Genomic DNA, 20054 nt, shown 5'->3' with positions numbered 1-20054 from the left:
ACTAAATGAATCATGTTAATGTCTTTATCAGTCTGTGTGTTGTGCAGGGTTTTAAGATACGGTAGCAGAAGGTTTATAGTTTTGCTTTCTGAGTCAGTCAGAGGTTCAAAGACTGAAAAACAGGAGGGAGACAGTGATCTACTTTAGTCTGATTCCTGTTTTGTCTCAAATTATGCAATTAAAACACTCATTAGAAGCTTCACTTTTTCAGTTATGCTATTTGTACTACAATTGGAAAAAAGAGAGATGCATGAGCTTTTCAGGAAAATGACTAAGGGAAAGCAGGGTCATTCTGTATTGTTAAAAAGCAGTGACTCAGTAAACTTTCTCTGTTGTTCTTCAGTTATAACTGCAATTAATATATATATATATATATATATATATATATATATATATATATATACAGTGGTGTGAAAAACTATTTGCCCCCTTCCTGATTTCTTATTCTTTTGCATGTTTGTCACACAAAATGTTTCTGATCATCAAACACATTTAACCATTAGTCAAATATAACACAAGTAAACACAAAATGCAGTTTGTAAATGGTGGTTTTTACTATTTAGGGAGAAAAAAAAATCCAAACCTACATGGCCCTGTGTGAAAAAGTAATTGCCCCCTGAACCTAATAACTGGTTGGGCCACCCTTAGCAGCAATAACTGCAATCAAGCGTTTGCGATAACTTGCAATGAGTCTGTTACAGCGCTCTGGAGGCATTTTGGCCCACTCATCTTTGCAAAATTGTTGTAATTCAGCTTTATTTGAGGGTTTTCTAGCATGAACCGCCTTTTTAAGGTCATGCCATAGCATCTCAATTGGATTCAGGTCAGGACTTTGACTAGGCCACTCCAAAGTCTTCATTTTGTTTTTCTTCAGCCATTCAGAGGTGGATTTGCTGGTGTGTTTTGGGTCATTGTCCTGTTACAGCACCCAAGATCGCTTCAGCTTGAGTTGACGAACAGATGGCTGGACATTCTCCTTCAGGATTTTTTGGTAGACAGTAGAATTCATGGTTCCATCTATCACAGCAAGCCTTCCAGGTCCTGAAACAGCAAAACAACCCCAGACCATCACACTACCACCACCATATTTTACTGTTGGTATGATGTTCTTTTTCTGAAATGCTGTGTTCCTTTTACGCCAGATGTAACGGGACATTTGCCTTCCAAAAAGTTCAACTTTTGTCTCATCAGTCCACAAGGTATTTTCCCAAAAGTCTTGGCAATCATTGAGATGTTTCTTAGCAAAATTGAGACGAGTCCTAATGTTCTTTTTGCTTAACAGTGGTTTGCGTCTTGGAAATCTGCCATGCAGGCCGTTTTTGCCCAGTCTCTTTCTTATGGTGGAGTCGTGAACACTGACCTTAATTGAGGCAAGTGAGGCCTGCAGTTCTTTAGACGTTGTCCTGGGGTCTTTTGTGACCTCTCGGATGAGTCGTCTCTGCGCTCTTGGGGTAATTTTGGTCGGCCGGCCACTCCTGGGAAGGTTCACCACTGTTCCATGTTTTTGCCATTTGTGGATAATGGCTCTCACTGTGGTTCGCTGGAGTCCCAAAGCTTTAGAAATGGCTTTATAACCTTTACCAGACTGATAGATCTCAATTACTTCTGTTCTCATTTGTTCCTGAATTTCTTTGGATGTCTAGCTTTTGAGGTGCTTTTGGTCTACTTCTCTGTGTCAGGCAGCTCCTATTTAAGTGATTTCTTTATTGAAACAGGTGTGGCAGTAATCAGGCCTGGGGGTGGCTACGGAAATTGAACTCAGGTGTGATACACCACAGTTAGGTTATTTTTTAACAAGGGGGCAATTACTTTTTCACACAGGGCCATGTAGGTTTGGATTTTTTTTCTCCCTAAATAATAAACACCATCATTGAAAAACTGCATTTTGCGTTTACTTGTGTTATATTTGACTAATGGTTAAATGTGTTTGATGATCAGAAACATTTTGTATGACAAACATGCAAAAGAATAAGAAATCAGGAAGGGGGCAAATAGTTTTTCACACCACTGTATATACACAACACAGAAACTATAAGATAACTGAAGGGGCACTTTTACAAGACAGAATCTGTTAACTTTAAATCCTGGACACAAATAAACCCCCACATTTATTTCTGCATGTATAATGTCACTGGAAACTTGGGTGCAACATCAAAGTCATCATAATACTTACAAGCTTGTGAAAAATATTTGTCAATGCTGATACTGCTGATTATATCAAATTATAAAAAAGACACTACACTCCTTCTTAGTGAGCATACTGTATACTATATTTCCTAATATAATATATCTTAACAAAATGAAATGGCAAATAAAAAAAGTCTAGTTACATGGACCTTTAACAACATCATAGCCCATCAAGTCAAAATATTTTTTTTTCCATAAAGTTCCTACTGTAGGTCAAATATTCAGGAAGGGGCAGCACGGTGGCACAGTGGGTAGTGCTGCTGCCTCGCAGTTAGGAGACCCGGGTTCGCTTCCCAGATCCTCCCTGCATGGAGTTTGCATGTTCTCCCCATGTCTGCGTGGGTTTCCTCTGGGTGCTCTGGTTTCCTCCCACAGTCCAAAGACATGCAGGTTAGGTGCATTGGCGATTCTAAATTGTGCTTGGTGTGTGTGTGCGCCCTGCGGTGGGCTGGCGCCTTGCCCAGGGTTTGTTTCCTGCCTTGCGGCCTGTATTGGCTCCAGCAGACCCCCGTGACCCTGTAGTTAGGATATAATGGATGGGTGGATATTCTGGAAGTCACTAGAAATAAACTGGAACCATATATGACCATTATTTTTGTGCATTTTTGACTTTTAAAAATAAATTAATACAGTATGATCTAGAAACATGAAGTGTACTGTTAAATAATTTCACATATACTGTAAGTATTAAAATAGACACTCAGCAACAAAAAAGAAAAAAAACAATAATAATGCCCTTTTGGTTTCTAGAAATTATCAGATTTTGGGTTTTATAGCAAAAACCAGCAACAACATATGCAAGACAGAGTCCCTATCACTATCACTCATTCACCATAGTATGCCTAGAGTCTCCTAAAAATAGTATATATGCTTTTGAACTGTGGGAACAAACTTTAAAAAGATCTGTAATGCCGGGTCACCTTCATTTTACTCACACCTCCTCATCACTGTGTTAACTGTGCACTGATACTGCCTTAGTTTTGCAAATGTGTCAATCGGCTGCAGTCAGGCAGCCTGCTATCCCATTCCCCACAGAGGTAGCTGAAGTCAGGCACAAAATACTCACAGCTGTCTATCTGGGAGTGAGGTGTCTGGAATTGTATAGGAAAATAATATATTGTTATCTGAAATACATACTGTACACTTCATGTGTGTTCCGTGTCTACAATGATCTGTGTAATTGCAACACATAACTAAAACAGAATTTTTTTTTCATATATTATAGTAATAATGACAAAATGTTGACGTGAAGTGTGTAATGTATGAATACTTAATAAACACTTTCAGAAAAGGTATAACAAAACAAGTGTGCTTGTATTCAAGAAAACCGAAGAAAAAGAAACTGTTCAATCCTCTAGGAGTGCGAACAGCCAGCCCCCCTGCTCACACCCCCTCCGTCAGGAGCAGAGAATGTCAGAACAAGAGAGAGAGAGACAGAGAAAAGCAAACAATCAAAAATCAATAGGTGCTGTTTGAGCTTTTAAGTATGCGAAGCACCCTGCGGGAAGCATATCGCGCGACAAAGCAGCCACAAGGAAGAGAGCAATGTGAAGGAAGTCTTTCAGTGTTTTTTGAGGAGCGTCCGTATCCTCTAGGGGTGCGAACAGCCCCCCTGCTCACAATATATTTGAGGAGTTTTATTTAATACGTAATAGGTGCTCTGATTGGGTAGCTTCTCAGCCATCTGCCAATAGCATCCCTTGTATGAAATCAACTGGGCAAACCAACTGAGGAAGCATGTACCAGAAATTAAAAGACCCATTGTTCACTGAAATCCACAAACCAGCAAAAAATCCACGATATATATTTAAGTATGCTTACATATAAAATCCACGATAGAGTGAAGCCGCGAAAGTCGAAGCACGATATAGCGAGGGATTACTGTACATTATATTGTATTGTTATAATATTCTTAAACATGTTTATTCCAATTCATGATGTGGAGACTATTCCAGCAGCAATGGGTACAAAGCATCAGAATTCCTGGAAAGGGCACCACTATGCAGAGATTAATTTGGAATTGCTAATTAACCTAACCTACACATTTTCAGTGATGCTGGAGATAAACTGGAGCAGCAGGAAGAAAACACACACAAAGCATTTATAGTGTAATACTCTCCATCCCTACTCTATTTTAAAACACTGTACTAACCATATTTATTATTTACTACTTTCTTTAAGCTAATGTGTGGGAATAAAATCCCTTTCTCTTTTTGTTACTGCACCAGTGTCACCACCCTTTCCTGACTCCAGTTTTCTTAGTTTTCATCTATTTACATTGTTGCCATGGAGTTTGAAACAGCAGGCTGCCAACAATCAAATTCACAGTTCCATCCTGTTATCTGTTCCCATTAACTGCATGCTAGGCAGCCTGTAAGTGATGGCTGCAAGTGGTAGATGCATAACTTTCTATAGTTTTTGCTATTGCACTGCTTTCTTTTCTTTCTTCTTCTGTGTTTTCATTTGTTAATTGTAATTTAAAAAAAAAGAATGCTGAAATTTCAGTCCAACAGTAAGTGTTGCTTTTGTTCTATCACTATATTCAAGGTATTTTGTCCCTATAAAAAATTTGAATAGAGGAGGAAGCAGAGTCACTTGGGGGTATCAGAGGTTCTTACTTAAGATGTTTAGAAAACTATTGAGTTCTGCAAAAAGAATTTCCACAAGCTATCGGAAAGCACTATGCCCTGGTGCTTTTGGAACTATGTACGTGTAGGGGCATTCCAGTCCACCAAAGTAATTTGGGGGCTGTCCTAAAGAAAGCCTTTCCAGGGCTGTAAAAGTCGCTCCATGCCAGAACACTAAACTCAACAGGTAAGCTGGGGTAAAAGCATAAATTGGCAGAGAGGAAAACATGCCAAAAACAATATAAAAAATGGGAAAGGGACATGTTATGGGAGCAACTGAGATATCTGAAGGTGAAAATTACTCTCCGCCATCAGTGTTTTTGTTATTTGCCACTTCATGTTCTTCCCATGACCATTACTCATTCATTTTAACTTACACAGTACAAAGTGCAGTTTTAAGATACTATTGATCTCTTTAGAAGTTTATAGGAAATCCTACCACTCTCTCTCTGTATATATATGTTCCAGGGGCTGGGGCTGTGTCATAATCCCTTTTCTCTTCCTCTGCAGACTGGAAGATTTATGCCTATATCACCACTGACATCACCTCCGGCCTCCATCCAACCTAGACTCACCTCTTCCTGTCGGGAACTCTTGTCTGGGAAGACGTCTCTGCAATTATTGCATGTTTTTTTTTTTAATGGGGTCACAGGGTGGAGCCCCAACTCTTTACAGTAGTCTGCCTGTTCTCTTGCAATATATATACAGTATACTGTATATACAGTATCTCACAAAAGTGAGTAAACCCCTCACATTTTTGTAAATATTTTATATCTTTTCATGGGATAACACTGAAGGTATGACACTTTGATACAATGTAGTCAGTGTACAGCTTGTATAACATTGTAAATCTGCTGTCCCCTCAAAATAACTCAATACACAGCCATTAATGTCTAAACCGCTGGCAGCAAAAGTGAGTACACCCCTAAGTGAAAAATGTCCAAATTGTGCCCAAAGTGTCAATATTTTGTGTGGCCACCATTATTTTCCAGCACTGCCTTAACTCTCTTGGGCATGGAGTTCACTAGAGCTTCACAGGTTGCCACTGGAATCCTCTTCCACTCCTCCATGACGACATCACGGAGCTGGTGGATGTTAGAGACCTTGTGCTCCTCCACCTTCCATTTGAGGATGCCCCACAGATGCTCAATAGGGTTTAGGTCTGGAGACATGTTTGGCCAGTCCAGCACCTTTACCCTCAGTTTCTTTAGCAAGGCAGTGGTCGTCTTGGAGGTGTTTTTGGGGTTGTTATCATGTTGGAATACTGCCCTGCGGCCCAGTTTCCGAAGGGAGGGGATCATGCTCTGCTTCAGTATGTCACAGTACATGTTGGCATTCATGGTTCCCTCAATGAACTGTAGCTCCCCAGTGCCGGCAGCACTCATGCAGCCCCAAACCATGACACTCCCACCACCATGCTTGACTGTAGGCAAGACACACTTGTCTTTGTACTCCTCACCTGGTTGCCACCACACACACTTGACACCATCAGAACCAAGTAAGTTTATCTTGGTCTCATCAGACCACAGTACAGTAATCCATGTCTTTAGTCTGCTTGTCTTCAGCAAACTATTTGCGGGCTTTCTTGTGCATCATCTTTAGAAGAGCTTTCCTTCTGGGACGCCAGCCATGCAGACCAATTCGATGCAGTGTGCAGCATATGGTCTGAGCACTGACACGCTGACCCCCCCACCCCTTCAACCTCTGCAGCAATGCTGGCAGCACTCGTACATCTATTTTCAAAAGACAACCTCTGGATATGATGCTGAGCATGTGCACTCAACTTCTTTGGTCAACCATGGCGAGGCCTGTTCTGAGTGAAACCTGTCCTGTTAAACCGCTGTATGGTCTTGGCCACCATGCTGCAGCTCAGTTTCAGGGTGTTGGCAATCTTCTTATAGCTTAGGCCATCTTTATGTAAAGCAACAATTTTTTTTTCAGATCCCCAGAGAGTTCTTTGCCATGAGGTGCCATGTTGAACTTCCAGTGACCAGTATGAGAGAGTGTGAGAGTGATAACACCAAATTTAACACACCTGCTTCCCATTCACACCTGAGACCTTGTAACACTAACGGGTCACATGACACCGGGGAGGGAAAATGGCTAATTGGGCACAATTTGGACATTTTTCACTTAGGGGTGTACTCACTTTTGCTGCCAGCGGTTTAGACATTAATGGCTGTGTGTTGAGTTATTTTGAGGGGAGAGCAAATTTACACTGTTATACAAGCTGTACACCGACTACTTTACACTGTATCAAAGTGTCATATATTTAGTGTTGTCCAATGAAAAGATATAATAAAATATTTACAAAAATGTGAGGGGTGTACTCACTTTTGTGAGATACTGTACATATGAATAGAGGGGCATGAGTACAGGAGCTCTGAATGCGTCACAGCATCTACTCACTGTTTCTCATCAAAAGACTGGAAGTCAGACTGAGAATCAATTAGGGTCACAGAACCATCCAACTCAAGGGCACATCCAGTGAGACCTGCGTGACCAGAGATAGTGGGAAAAAAAAGAACTGGAAGATGGTCTAGTAATTCTCATCCAGCTGTAGCAGTAGGAAGGACTCCACCCTAAAGAAAGGGTACAGTGTGTCTAAAATGTGAATTAGGACAATAAGGAAGAGAAAGACTGACTAAAACATTTTGTAAGACTCTTTATAAAAGTATGTTGTGACAATGAGAAAGCATAAAAGGTACTGCTGTAATTGTCCTTGACTGAAACAGAAAAAAACAGATAATTTAAATAAAAATTATTTAATGGTTGTGGTGTGGGATTTTACCATGGTGGTCAGAGCACACACATACAAACATTGTATAGGCCTACATATCTACAGAAATAGCTCCCAAGTTTTCATAATATGTAACATCATCAGTTTAGTCACATACCTAAGAATGATGAGATGTTCAGCATAATTCCAAAAAGACATCTTTCGGGTGGAGTTGTGCCAGTATCACTGCAAAAAATAAAAAAATAATAGTTTTGCATATGTATGTTCTGGCAGTATCTCCTTATGTTGGTCTTACTGAAGCATTTTAATTTTGAAAGATAAATGCTTTTTCAATGATTTACATGTCTCTTTAAATAAACACCATATCAAAAAGAAATTTTTTAATATCTTACTGACCCCATGTGATTTGTAGCGATGGAAAAGAAAAATTTTTACTTTCATGTTTTCATGGAAAACGGTGATACTAAACCTTCCTAAAGAACACACATCAGCAGCACCACAACAAACATTAATAAAATGTCTGAAAAAATTTCACATTAATCATGTCACATAATCCACACATCCAGTCATTTCACAACAGACAAAAAACATGGATTTTTGCAAAAATATTGCTTAATAAATACTTCCAGAAAACCAGAGCAGTGCATTAACAGGAAATGTGTTCACATGTGAACAAGCTTTTAGACTGAAGACAGTGCTCTTGACCAATGAATGAAGAAAAGAGAATATTATAAAACATACAACTAGCATCATTCCAGAATAAATGTTACTAGTCTAATCACAATGATGATACAGCCATCTATTCTCCAACTGCTCTTAGTCCACTACACAACCCTGTGAAATCAAAAATACTCCTTCCCAAACACAGTTCATCATCATTGTAGCGGGCTACATAGTAGTAATAGTGTTTTTTCAATGTTTGTACTGAGTGTGTTTTGTTTCCATCGTCCCGTTTGCTGATTATAATGTATGCGTCAGTGAATGTTGTCCCCGTAAATACAGGGGGGACGGATGATGGAAAGAGACTGCAGCCCCAAGATGGACAGCACCTGTTTATAATCAATCCATTACATCCGGCTCATTACTATATAAACAATCAGGACAGAACAGAGAGGGGAGGGGAGAAAGAAGGAGATTACATTTTGACGACAACGAATCAACTTGATGGACCGACGCAAGAACCTCGGCGAGAGCCCCTGTGGAGGAACAGCCCGAAAAGGTGAGGCCGGTGCTGAAGAAATGAGCTGAGGTGTGGACTGAAAAATTAGGAGTCGCCCGTGGGGTTACCCACGTGATCCACACCTCAGACGAAATTCCAGTAAGGCACTGAGCCTACCGCGTTTCTCCACTAAAGAAGGGTATAATTAAAGAACATCTTGATTGAATGCTCACCGAGGGAATAATCGAACCATCTTCCTCCTCCTGGGTGTCCCCTGTAGTCCTCGTGAAGAAAACTGATGACACATATCATTTCTGTGTGGACTACAGGGAGTTAACGGAAAGACAAGCCTGGACGCATATCCCATGCCCTGGTTCATGAGATTCTGGAGTTACTGCATGGAGCTGCAGTTTTCAGCACATTGGACCTCCGCAGTGGCTACTGGCAGGTGCCGATGGACGAGGGGAGTAAGAAGAAGATGGCAGTCATCACCCCCGAAGGCTTGTTCCAATTCAAAGTCATGCCTTTTGGGCTTAAAAATGCTGGGGCCACCTTCCAGCGGCTGAGGGGGTTGATAGGCAAGATCTGCTTTGTTAACATCGATGATGTCATTGTTTACTCCCCTTCTATTAAACAACATCTCCAGGACTTGGACGCCATCTTCCAATGATTTCATCAAGCGCACCTCACGCTGAACACTAAGAAATGTACCTTCTTTCAACCCCACATCTGCTTCCTCGGGCACATTCTTTCATCAGAGGGGGTCGCTGTAGACCCCGAGAAGACCTTAGCCATCCGGGACTACCCCACGCCCACGGATTTGAAATCTTTACAACGTTTCCTTGGGTTAGTGGGGTGGTATCACAAGTTCATGCCCAGGATGGCTGATATAGCGGCTCCCTTGAACTATTTAAGGAAAAAACATGTCCCGTAGGAATGGACAACGGAGTGCCAGGACACGGTCGAGCAACTAAAAAGCCATCTTCAAAAGCCGCCTTGTTCTGGCTCAGCCAGATCCGCAGCTCACTTTCCAGGTACAAACTGATGCCAGCAACTTAGGGCTTGGCGCTGTGCTCACTCAGAAAATCCACTAGGCTGAACATGTCATCGCGTACGTCTCTCGAGCATTGCACGGCGCTGAGCTGAATTATTCGACGGCTGAAAAAGAATGTTTGGCCGTCATATGGGCTGTGGAAAAATGGAGACACTATCTGGAGGGGGTTGAGTTTGAAGTGTACACAGACCATCACGCTCTGACCTGGGTATTTAATCACCCGAAGACCTCCTCCCGTCTAAGCAGGTGGGTACTCCGCCTCCAGAACATTACTTTCAAGGTGACCTATCAGAAGGGCTGTGGCAATATCGTGCCTGATGCTCTGTCCAGGGCGTCAGAGCCACCGGGGATGGTGTGTTTGGCAGAGGCAAAAAAGATGGTCCTCCCTCTGCCAAGAAGCCTTCAAAACCTGGCTCAAACACAAGCCACCAGTCCATTCTGCCAGAACATGAGGGAGGGACTGGAGCAGCAGCATACTGACCGGGTACACTTCGTGGACCTCCAGGGGGTTCTGTACAGGACCACTCCATCCTCCCTTGGTGGTCTACAACAGGGGTAGGCAATGTCGGTCCTGGAGTGCCACAGTATGTGCAGGTTTTTGTTCCAACCCAGTTCCTTAATGAGAACTCAATTATTGCTGATGAAGCACATATTGCTTAAGTGACATTTTAATGCTTCATTTTAGTGGTCTCGCTTGTTAAGGTTCTCCAACCTTAATTGCTTATTTCAATCTTAAACTGCTGCATTCAGTGTTTTAATTGCTCCTTATTAGCAATAAGATGTAAAACAGGGGTAGGCAATGTCGGTCCTGGTGAGCCGCAGTGGCTACAGGTTTTCATTCCAACCCAATTGCTTAATTAGAAACCAATCATTGCCAATCTCAGACCTTATTTAATTTTATGGCTTGTTAGTCTGTGCAATGTAAGGCTTTTATATCGTAGATTTTTTTCCTTTCCAAGGATATCATCCAAATGATTTGAAGCCTAAAACAGATCATTTTCAGTCTGTCACATTTTTCTATTAAGTGTTTTATTAAATCAAACCGTGCATGATGAACACACACAGATGTAATTGGAAAAAAGCTAGCTGGAGAACTGCTGGCTGCTTTGTCTTTTACATCTTATTGCTAATAACGAGCAATTAAAACACTGAATGCAGCAGTTTAAGATTGAAATAAGCAATTAAGGTTGGAGAACCTTAACAAGCGAGACCACTAAAATGAAGCATTAAAATGTCACTTAAGCAATATGTGCTTCATCAGCAATAATTGAGTTCTCGTTAAGGAACTGGGTTGGAACAAAAACCTGCACATACTGTGGCACTCCAGGACCGACGTTGCCTATCCCTGGTCTACAACACCAACTAGTGGTCCCAGAAGAGCTCATCCCTGACTTCCTGAAATATCATCACGACAGTCCTTTAGGTGGTCACCTTGGAAGGACAAAAACTTTATTGAAGATCCTGGGGGTTGCGTGGTGGCCGTCTGTCTGGAAAGACGTTTGCCACCACGTGAAGAAGTGCTTAACCTGCCAGCAGCTCAAAAACCCATTTGGTAAACCGGCAGGATTTTTACAATCGACAATCGCTGATGGACTGGGGGAGACTTTGGGAGTCGACCTGATGGGGCCCTTTCCTGTTACCAGCTCGAGGAAAACCGTCCTGATGGTGGTGATTGATTATTTTTTGAAGTGGGTGGAGCTGTTTGCATTAACGGATGCTAAGACCAACAAGATATGCTCACACCCTGAAGAACAAAATCCTCACCCTCTGGGGGGTGTCGAAGAACATCGTTTCAGACCAGGGTCCGCAGTTCACGAGCTCTGTATTGGATGAACTTTATACAGCCTGGGGAGTGAAGAAAAGCCTGACAACAGCTTGCCATCCCCAGGCCAACATGACAGAGCGAGTGAACCGGACCCTGAAGAACATGATAGCATCCTATATGGGTGAGCACCATCAGGATTGGTATAAATGGTTCCCCGAGCTCCGGTTTGCCCTGAACCCCGCTGTGCATGAAGACACAGGTGAGACACCTGCTTTGGTTGCGCTGGGCAGACAGCTGAAGGGCCTGCTTGACAGACTCCTTCCCAGAGCCCCTAGTCCAGAAACCACCAGTTACAATAATTTATTTAAGCTCGAGGAATCCAACAGAGGTTGGTGAGTTCGACATCCAGACATGCCAAGTTGTATAATGCCCAGCGTAATGAAGCGCAATTTCAGCCGGGTGATTTGGTCTGGATTAGAGCTCACCATCTCTTGGATGCCTGCAAAAGGTTCTCCGCCAAGCTAGCGCTTAAATGGTTAGGTCCAGCCCAAATCATTTCTCAAACAGGTCCAGTTAATTTCCAGATTCAAAGGGGTATTGGCACTAACTCCAAGCTAGACACTATTCATGTGGCCAATCTCAAGCCGTACTTCGGCCCTCCCTTGTCCAAGGTTGGGGAGGAGGGGAATGTAGCAGGGCTACATACTGGTAATAGTGTTTTTCAATGTTTGTACTGAGTGCGTTTTGTTTCCATCGTCCCGTTTGCTGTTTATAATGTGTGCGTCAGTGAATGCTGTCCCCGTAAATACAGGGGGGAGATGATGGAAAGAGACTGCAGCCCCAAGATGGAAAGCACCTGTTTATAATCAATCCATTACATCCGGCTCATTACTATATAAACAATCAGGAGAGAACAGAGAGGGGAGGGGAGGGGAGGAAGAAGGAGATTACATTTTCACGACAACGAATCAACTTTACCTGCTGTTTTCCACATGACGCTTTTGTAACCGGTTTGTTTTTCATTCCGCCGGATTTACTTCGATTCCTTATCGCCAGAGACCCCGGGGTTGGACTACATCATCCACCGCACGCCGAGGATTCATGGTGAGGTTGCTCCATTTTTTCCGGGAAATTCAAACACATCACTTATCTGTTGACCAGTCATCCGTATTCAGGACAGTTGTATACTCAGACTCAAGTTCACTATCATTGGCATTTTCCGTATTTATTCATTGTTATTTGTGTTTTGTGCTTGTTATATGTTACTGGGACAAGGGAGGGTTTGTTATTGTATATATGGTGTTGTCACATTGTTAGTTTGGTGGAGGGATATACATATCTATATATATATATATATACTTATTTTCTACGTGTGAAATTTGCATTTTTTGTTATTGTTTCATTTAATATATTTATCCACCTATTTTTTACATATGTGCTTTTGTGTGCTTATGTTTAAACCGTCGATTGTGGGGAAAATTTTAGTTGTTAGAGGTACGGCTTGGTATTTATAGATTAGCCTCAGTAGTTTATCCAGGTCACAGGTCTTGGAAGTGTAGCTTCCGGCTGGGTAAGGGGTCGGCCATTACAACCTGTTAAGATTCAGCAAATAATGGAACATGCATTGACCAGGAGTGAAACTCAGGACCCCTGAAACTGTAACGCAGCACTGCTAACTACTGCACAGCCATTCTGCTTGTTATAAATAAAGAAAATAAAATGTGGCCTGTCTCTTAGCCTAGTGTTCATTTCAAAAAGAAGGGTGAAAGGTAAACAATGTCAGTGAAAAAAAAAAATGTAAAAGAAATTAAACATGAATTTGTACTTCAAATGCTTTATTACTTTCACTACTTTCATCTCCAGTGTAAAACATCTAGTCATAAAATCTGTGATAAGTTACAGAAGTGATTCATACACAATAGGTCTGAATGAATAAAGGCTTTTTCTATAAAAGTGGAAGTCTTTATTCAAACTGGTCATCGAAGAAGATAAACACTTTTTCGTTTATGGAGTAATGGTTAAATGTATTTGTATTTCCTATTTTAATTTTGTGTTTTGTCTTCGCCTGCATCATCACACATGCAGCATGCAGGGCTGACCACAAAGGCATGCTAAAACACCACGTGCTGTCTCAAGAGGGAACTTGTTAACAGGAAGCTGCCCAGGTTTTTTTTTTTGTTCTGACTCAGAGCCTCCCACTGAATATTTTTCTGATGGTCAGAAATGAAGAAATGACTTGCCTAATTAAATAACCCAATTATGAGAAAAAGAAAAAGACAGAAACGCACACTGAACATAAGATCCCATGATCACCGATCATATGCCTCACACCATGCTGGAGATATCAGATTAAGCTCACAGCCCACTTACACAATAGCCAGTACGTAGATCATCTTTTTTTAACTAAAGGGGAAAATTTCCATCTACACTTGCCCTTTGTGAATAGAATCATAAAGTGTTATGATTTGAGTAAAAACAAAACAAGCACTTCATGTAATACTGCACATATTATCCTGAGCCATTGTCTTTACCAGCTTTCTCCAAGTAAGAGTCAGGAAAAGAGTTACTGAGAGCCAGTGTCTGTTTATTCCTGAGATATCAGCTGATCACAAAAAACATACAATTACATTCATTCCCACTCACACTCGTGCAATACAGAAACACTGGCCCAAGTAAGTTAATGTACTATTAAAGGAAACAGCAGAGAAATCTTTTGAACTGAGGGCCAAGAGTGCATTGGAAACTCAATCTATTGTGCCAGTGTACAGTAGAGTCCAGACCTTCAGACTATAAATCACAAGGTTGCCAATTCAACTCACAGCTCTAACTCGCTCTGTGTCCCTGAGCAACAAGCTTAATCTGCTTGTGCTCCAACAGTTAAATGTGAACAGTATGTACACTGATTGCAAAAAAGAAATGGAACATTCATTGTTGGAATGAAATTTCGAAATTCATTACAGAAATATCAATAAAAAAATGAGAAATGGTTTAAAACAAAATGTACAACAATAATAACAAAAGGAAGACAATAAAAAAAATGAACTCTAACAGACATTCTTTTATCATCTTATTTGACCACTTCTTACAACTACCACTGCCTGATACCTTTAGCACAAAAATAAAATGACCTCTGAATCTGTAGATGTAGGAAATTATACCATTTGTGAAGGAGTTGCTGATAATTATCAGACAGAGGGTCATGTCTCCATATGTTACAATCCATAGAATTTCAAAGATGCTATATAGAGTTAAGGTCAAGAAAGACAGCATACCAAGACAGCCCTGCACAACCAGCATTCATTCTTCAGAATAGCTGTGTATCTGGCCTGGGATCATCGTGCTGAAGGGTCAGACAACTAGGACGTGTAAGCATAATGCTTTTGGTGATTTGTCTTGTCCTAAGACCTGCAGCATGGAGCCTGGTCCTCACTGTCCTGTCACTGATACAGGCATTGCATCTGCTGTCAGTTTAAGAAGCAGGACAACTGGCAGATCTAAAACAATCTCTCAGATGGACGAGTCTGATGTGTCTGCCCTGCTCTGGTGTGGTTACCCCTCAAGGGCAATCAAATGTTTGATGGTCATTTGTCCTGCTAGTCCGCTGAAACTTTATAAAATGTATAAAAATCCATCATAACCATCAGTGCTGACACGTGATAATGCTGTCAATACTGTACATGATACATGATACCTACAGCAAGCCAATGGTTCTCTCTCTTGCTTCTTGTGACATTGAAGGCACTATGGACTGAACAAAAAATTTATTGTACAAACACGTATCCTTTGTCTTGCTATGACTTCAGCTTTGAATTAAGGCATTTTTAAAGATGACCTGATCAGGCATTGTTCCACCTGTCCTTGTTGGGTAAGTGTGCACCAAATGAGCTCTTTTATGCTTGGAAAGTTGGAATAACTCACTACACAAACTATTATGGTGGTCAGAGGGTCTAAAACAAACTGACAACTTTCTGGGAACATATGCTAGCTGTAGCTCTGGTTTTCTATGTGTTATTTTTTTCCATCAGCATATTACTGGACTAAACATGTGTGTACACTGTATATTTAAATATTTATGTATATATTTTTTCTTCAGGTACTCCAATTTTAATTCTGCATTGCCAAGAAATGCTAGTTATGTTGCACTGGGTGGGCCTCTCTGGCAATGTCTTAAATTGGTTTGAGTCTTTCTTAACAGGTAGAAAATTCTTTGTTAGTTGGGGTAATTATACTTCAAAGACACATGATATTCTATATGGTGTTCCACAAGGATCTATCCTGGGTCTACTGCTCTTTTCAATCTACATGCTTCAATTAGGTCAGATAATCAGATTACTCAAGGCATAATGTAAGATACCACAGCTATGCTGATGGCACACAACTCTATTTATCAACAGCGTCCGATGAGCCCGATTCTCTTGGTTCACTGATCCAATGTCTTACTTGTGTTTCTGAATGGATGAGTAGTAATTTTCTCAAACTAAATAAAGAGAAAAAGAAATCATAGTGATTGGCTAAAATTGATATAAGGAGGGTATTAGAAATAAACTTGATCTATTAAGCTTAAAAGTCAAGACAGAGGTAAAGAATTTAGGAGTAATTATTGACTCTGACCTGAATTTTAAATTACATTTTAATTAGATTACCCAGACAGCATTTCACTTAAGAAATATAGCAAAAGTTATATCCCTTATAACTTTGTAAGATGCTGAAAAATTAGTTAACGCTTTTGTTTTTAGATGACTAGATTACTGTAATGCACTCCTTTCAGGACCCCCCAAAAAAGACATCAATCAGTTGCAACTAGTGCAGAATGCAGCTGCCAGAATATTAACTAGGAAAAGAAACTCAGAGCACATCTCTTCAGTTCTGATGTCGCTGCATTGGTTATCCGTGCCATTTAAATTGACTTTAAAATACTGCTTATGGTTTACAAAACTTTAAATAATCTCATTCCATCCTATATTTCGGAATGCCTCTCACCTTACACTCCAATCGTAACCTTAGATTTTTAAATGAGTGCCTTCTTATAATTCTGAGAGTTAAACTTAAATGAAATGGTGAGGCAGCCTTCTGCTGTTATCCACCTACAATCTGGTATATCTTACTGATAGAAATTCGCCAGGCTAATACGGTGGAGCACTTTAAAAAAACTGATAAAAACCCATTATTTTAACATGGCTTTGTCATAGCTTCATCTTAGTGTAACCCTGATATTCTGTATATGCATTTAATTATCATTTTTATCATGGCTCTGCAATACTAACCCCTACTTTCTCTGCTGCTCAAGGCACCATGCAGTCCCTATATTGATAGGTTGAAGGCCAGATGTCCACATGACCATCATCATCTAATTCTTCCATGTGAAGCCTGAAAGCCATGAGAACTGATTTAGATCATTTATGTTAGGTGGAATGCCCATTGAGGGCTTAGTGGCCTCATGGCCTTGGAACCCTTGCAGATTTTGTTTGTTTTTTTCTAGCCCTCTGGAGTCTTTGTTTAGAGCAGTTTTTCTTAAACTATGGGTTGCAACCCAAAATGGGTCAAGGGTATATTATACAGGGATAGGTTGCATATGGTTTGTGAAGTGTGTCGTGGTGGGTTTAAGCAATCATCATTACTCTGCTCTGACGATCAGTGGCAATTCTCTTCACACTTTTTGCTCCTTTCAGTTCTGTTCGTTATTCGTTGACCTTTTCAACTCCCGCTGCATGCTCTGCCTCCCATTTTTAACCCTTTCGTCTTTTTGTACAGTCGCACAGGGTCCTCTTCTGTGAACATCATTGCTTTTAAGGACCCTACTGAGCACAACCCTCAGCTTATTTCAACAGTTTTGATTTGCATAGGCTGATGTCTGCTTTCCACCGACCTTCGGCTGGTGCCGAAATGAAATGCCGAGTCAGCCACTAAAGCTTACAGATGTGCCACTTTATGGCCAAGCCACTACACTTCTTGAATGCAAGCAGTGCTTTAAGTGTAACCAAATTCTTGGCATACACTGTTTAGTCAGAGTGTTGTTCCTCCACTGAATTCATTATTACTTTTACACGGGGGCTCACATTCGGAGCACGTGTATATTAGCATATTGATGCATTCACATGCTCTCAGACATAAATCCAAGTTGTTGAGTCAGAAATACCATGTGAACACTCGAGAAACTTGGATTTACAACTTGGAAAATTCGAACAGAACACAGCTACCCAAATTATACAAGTTTTGATGTAACACTGACCTTTCGCCTAAGCCACTTGGTCAAAATTCATTTGGAGCAAAATGATGCATATTCAATATGTTTATTCTGCTCTTTATTTCCACAAGAATGTTATATATAGATAATTTGCAAAGTGGAGTTTCATGGACCAAAAAGAGTGGGGATTTAAAAGCGAACAGCATAGAAAACTACACATTAAGGAGTGTAAAAATTCATGTTTCTCCTGTTTTTTTCAAAACTCATCCTAAAACAAAAAAATCAATTCATTTTAAAATACAGGGCTGCATGATTGTACAGATGATAGCACTGCCGCCACATAGACTAGCCATTATGTGTTGAAAACCTGCACCAGATGTTGCACCATACGGAGTCTAAACACACCATCTCCTGTGTCTGTTGTGCTTTCCTCAAACATGCCCCAAGATCTGCAGGTTAGGTCAGTTGGTGATTCCAAACTCACTCTCTGTATAAGTGATGGACAGCCACCCCAGTCCAGCATTGCTTCCCAGCCCTCTGTGACTCTCTACTGGAATAAGTAGGTTTGAGAATGTTGTTTTTAAACAAATTATCGGTAGCTGTCTTAAGCCAGCTATTAAATGAATTAGTTTGGTATTCTAATGAATCTGATATGTATACATTACGAATGGCAATAAGAAGCCAAAATAAGACACTGACCTGATATAAGGCACCAGCACATCCACATGTCGAAGGACTACTGCTGTGATGTAGGAAAAGATGAATGTTGCTGATGACCATACTACCAACAGCACTGGCAAACAGCACAATCCCTCCTGGAACCACCACATCTGGGTATAGAAACAGCATCAACAGCTGCTAGAATAACTACTCACCAAGATGCCTGCAAAAAAAATTTAAAAATCTTTCACAAGACTTCTTAAGTACGTTTCAAAATCTTGCCACCTAAAGGAAAACATGGCTTTCACTTTTGCTTTTTATCAAAAGAGGCAACAAAGAAAAATTTAGCAGGCCTTTGTTCTCTAAAATCTTGTTATGTTATAGGAATTTTCACAGTGTGGTGGTTTTACACAATTTTCAAAAACTGTATGGACACTCACCCTCACTATCATGGTTACACATGTCTGGATGTTTGATGAGATATCCTACAAAAACTTGCAATCTGTTTTTAAAGTATCATGCTGTAAAAAAGTAAAATTTGTTGTAAGCATTTAATCACAGTGTAGATGACGGAGTGACTACAGTATCAAATTAATTCATTTATATTCCAAACCATTTCCAAAATTATATGGGAGCAATACCACCTGCATAGTAGGGATCACAGACATTCACATTCACACTCACATTGAGCCAATTAAGAAAAACTAATCAATCAAATGTGTACATCTTTGGGAGGTGAAAAGGAACAAATGTACCTAGAGAAAATTCTGCACGAATAAGGGAGAATGAGCAAACTCCACAGTTGAAAATACCTGAACCATAATGCAAATCCAGGACTTCACAACTGCAATGAAGATGCTTTAACCACAGCACCATTCCACACCATTGAATGACTCTCACACCACCACATCATTCATTTTGTGAGATCACGTTTCGCATTACTGGGTGACAGAAAGTCTGAAGCTGTCCTTATAGCCTTGACTGCAAGGCAGAAATTGACTCTCAATGAAGTGCACACACGTATGCATTCATAATCACTCAGACAGGGCGAAAATAGTTTCTGACCAACACTTAACATGTACTCTGTAGTATCTAGGGCTACAATGACAAATGGAACTCAAGCAAACTCTACATAGACAAAGACTGACAATGAAACTATTGGGATACCACATCACTCCTCAGAATATCATACATCAATATACAGAACAGATATTTGAGTACAAAATACAAATATGAGTAGAATATGCAACATACACACAAAAAGTAACTGAGCTAGGATCTTTCACAACACAAGGTAAAATCACTAAGCATTTTACAAAGGACACAAAGCACACATTATAAAACAACAGCATGTTAAGCATGAAATATGCACTGGAGTCAGTGTATAAAGAAATACTTGAATACATTTATGTTACCAATTTCAATGAAAAAGTAACAATGAAGTTTTGTCTGCTCATTTATAATAAGATTATTTAAATTTAATTTTTTACTTCATGTTAGAGAACAATATTACTTTCTACTTCCAGGGGGAATCCACATTTAAAAAGAATGCACATTCAGAATCAATAAAGAGTGCAAATGGAAACTTGTTCTCTTGTTTCTAGGTTGCAGTTAATAGGTATATTTTCAAATTACATCCAGATGGTCACAGGATGCTCAAGGCTTTCAAATCAAAGAA

General features: G+C 40.4%; 1 protein-coding gene across 1 annotated transcript in view; it reads right to left on the bottom strand.

The window, feature by feature from the left end:
* dram2b (DNA-damage regulated autophagy modulator 2b) overlaps positions 1 to 20054 on the bottom strand; it is a 40944-nt gene that overhangs the window by 14367 nt on the left and 6523 nt on the right. The window contains exons 2-3 of the mRNA XM_028797050.2: positions 18416 to 18599; positions 7712 to 7779 (exon numbers count right to left, since the gene is read on the bottom strand). Of these exons, the coding sequence (XP_028652883.1) occupies positions 7712 to 7779; positions 18416 to 18546 (199 nt within the window). The 5' untranslated portion in view covers positions 18547 to 18599. The remainder of the gene's footprint in view (positions 1 to 7711; positions 7780 to 18415; positions 18600 to 20054) is intronic.

This window comes from Erpetoichthys calabaricus, chromosome 3, assembly GCF_900747795.2.
Source record: "Erpetoichthys calabaricus chromosome 3, fErpCal1.3, whole genome shotgun sequence".
Lineage (NCBI taxonomy): Eukaryota > Metazoa > Chordata > Cladistia > Polypteriformes > Polypteridae > Erpetoichthys > Erpetoichthys calabaricus.
The sequence above is the reverse complement of the archived record's forward strand: the minus strand, read 5'-3'. Positions and strand labels throughout refer to the sequence as shown.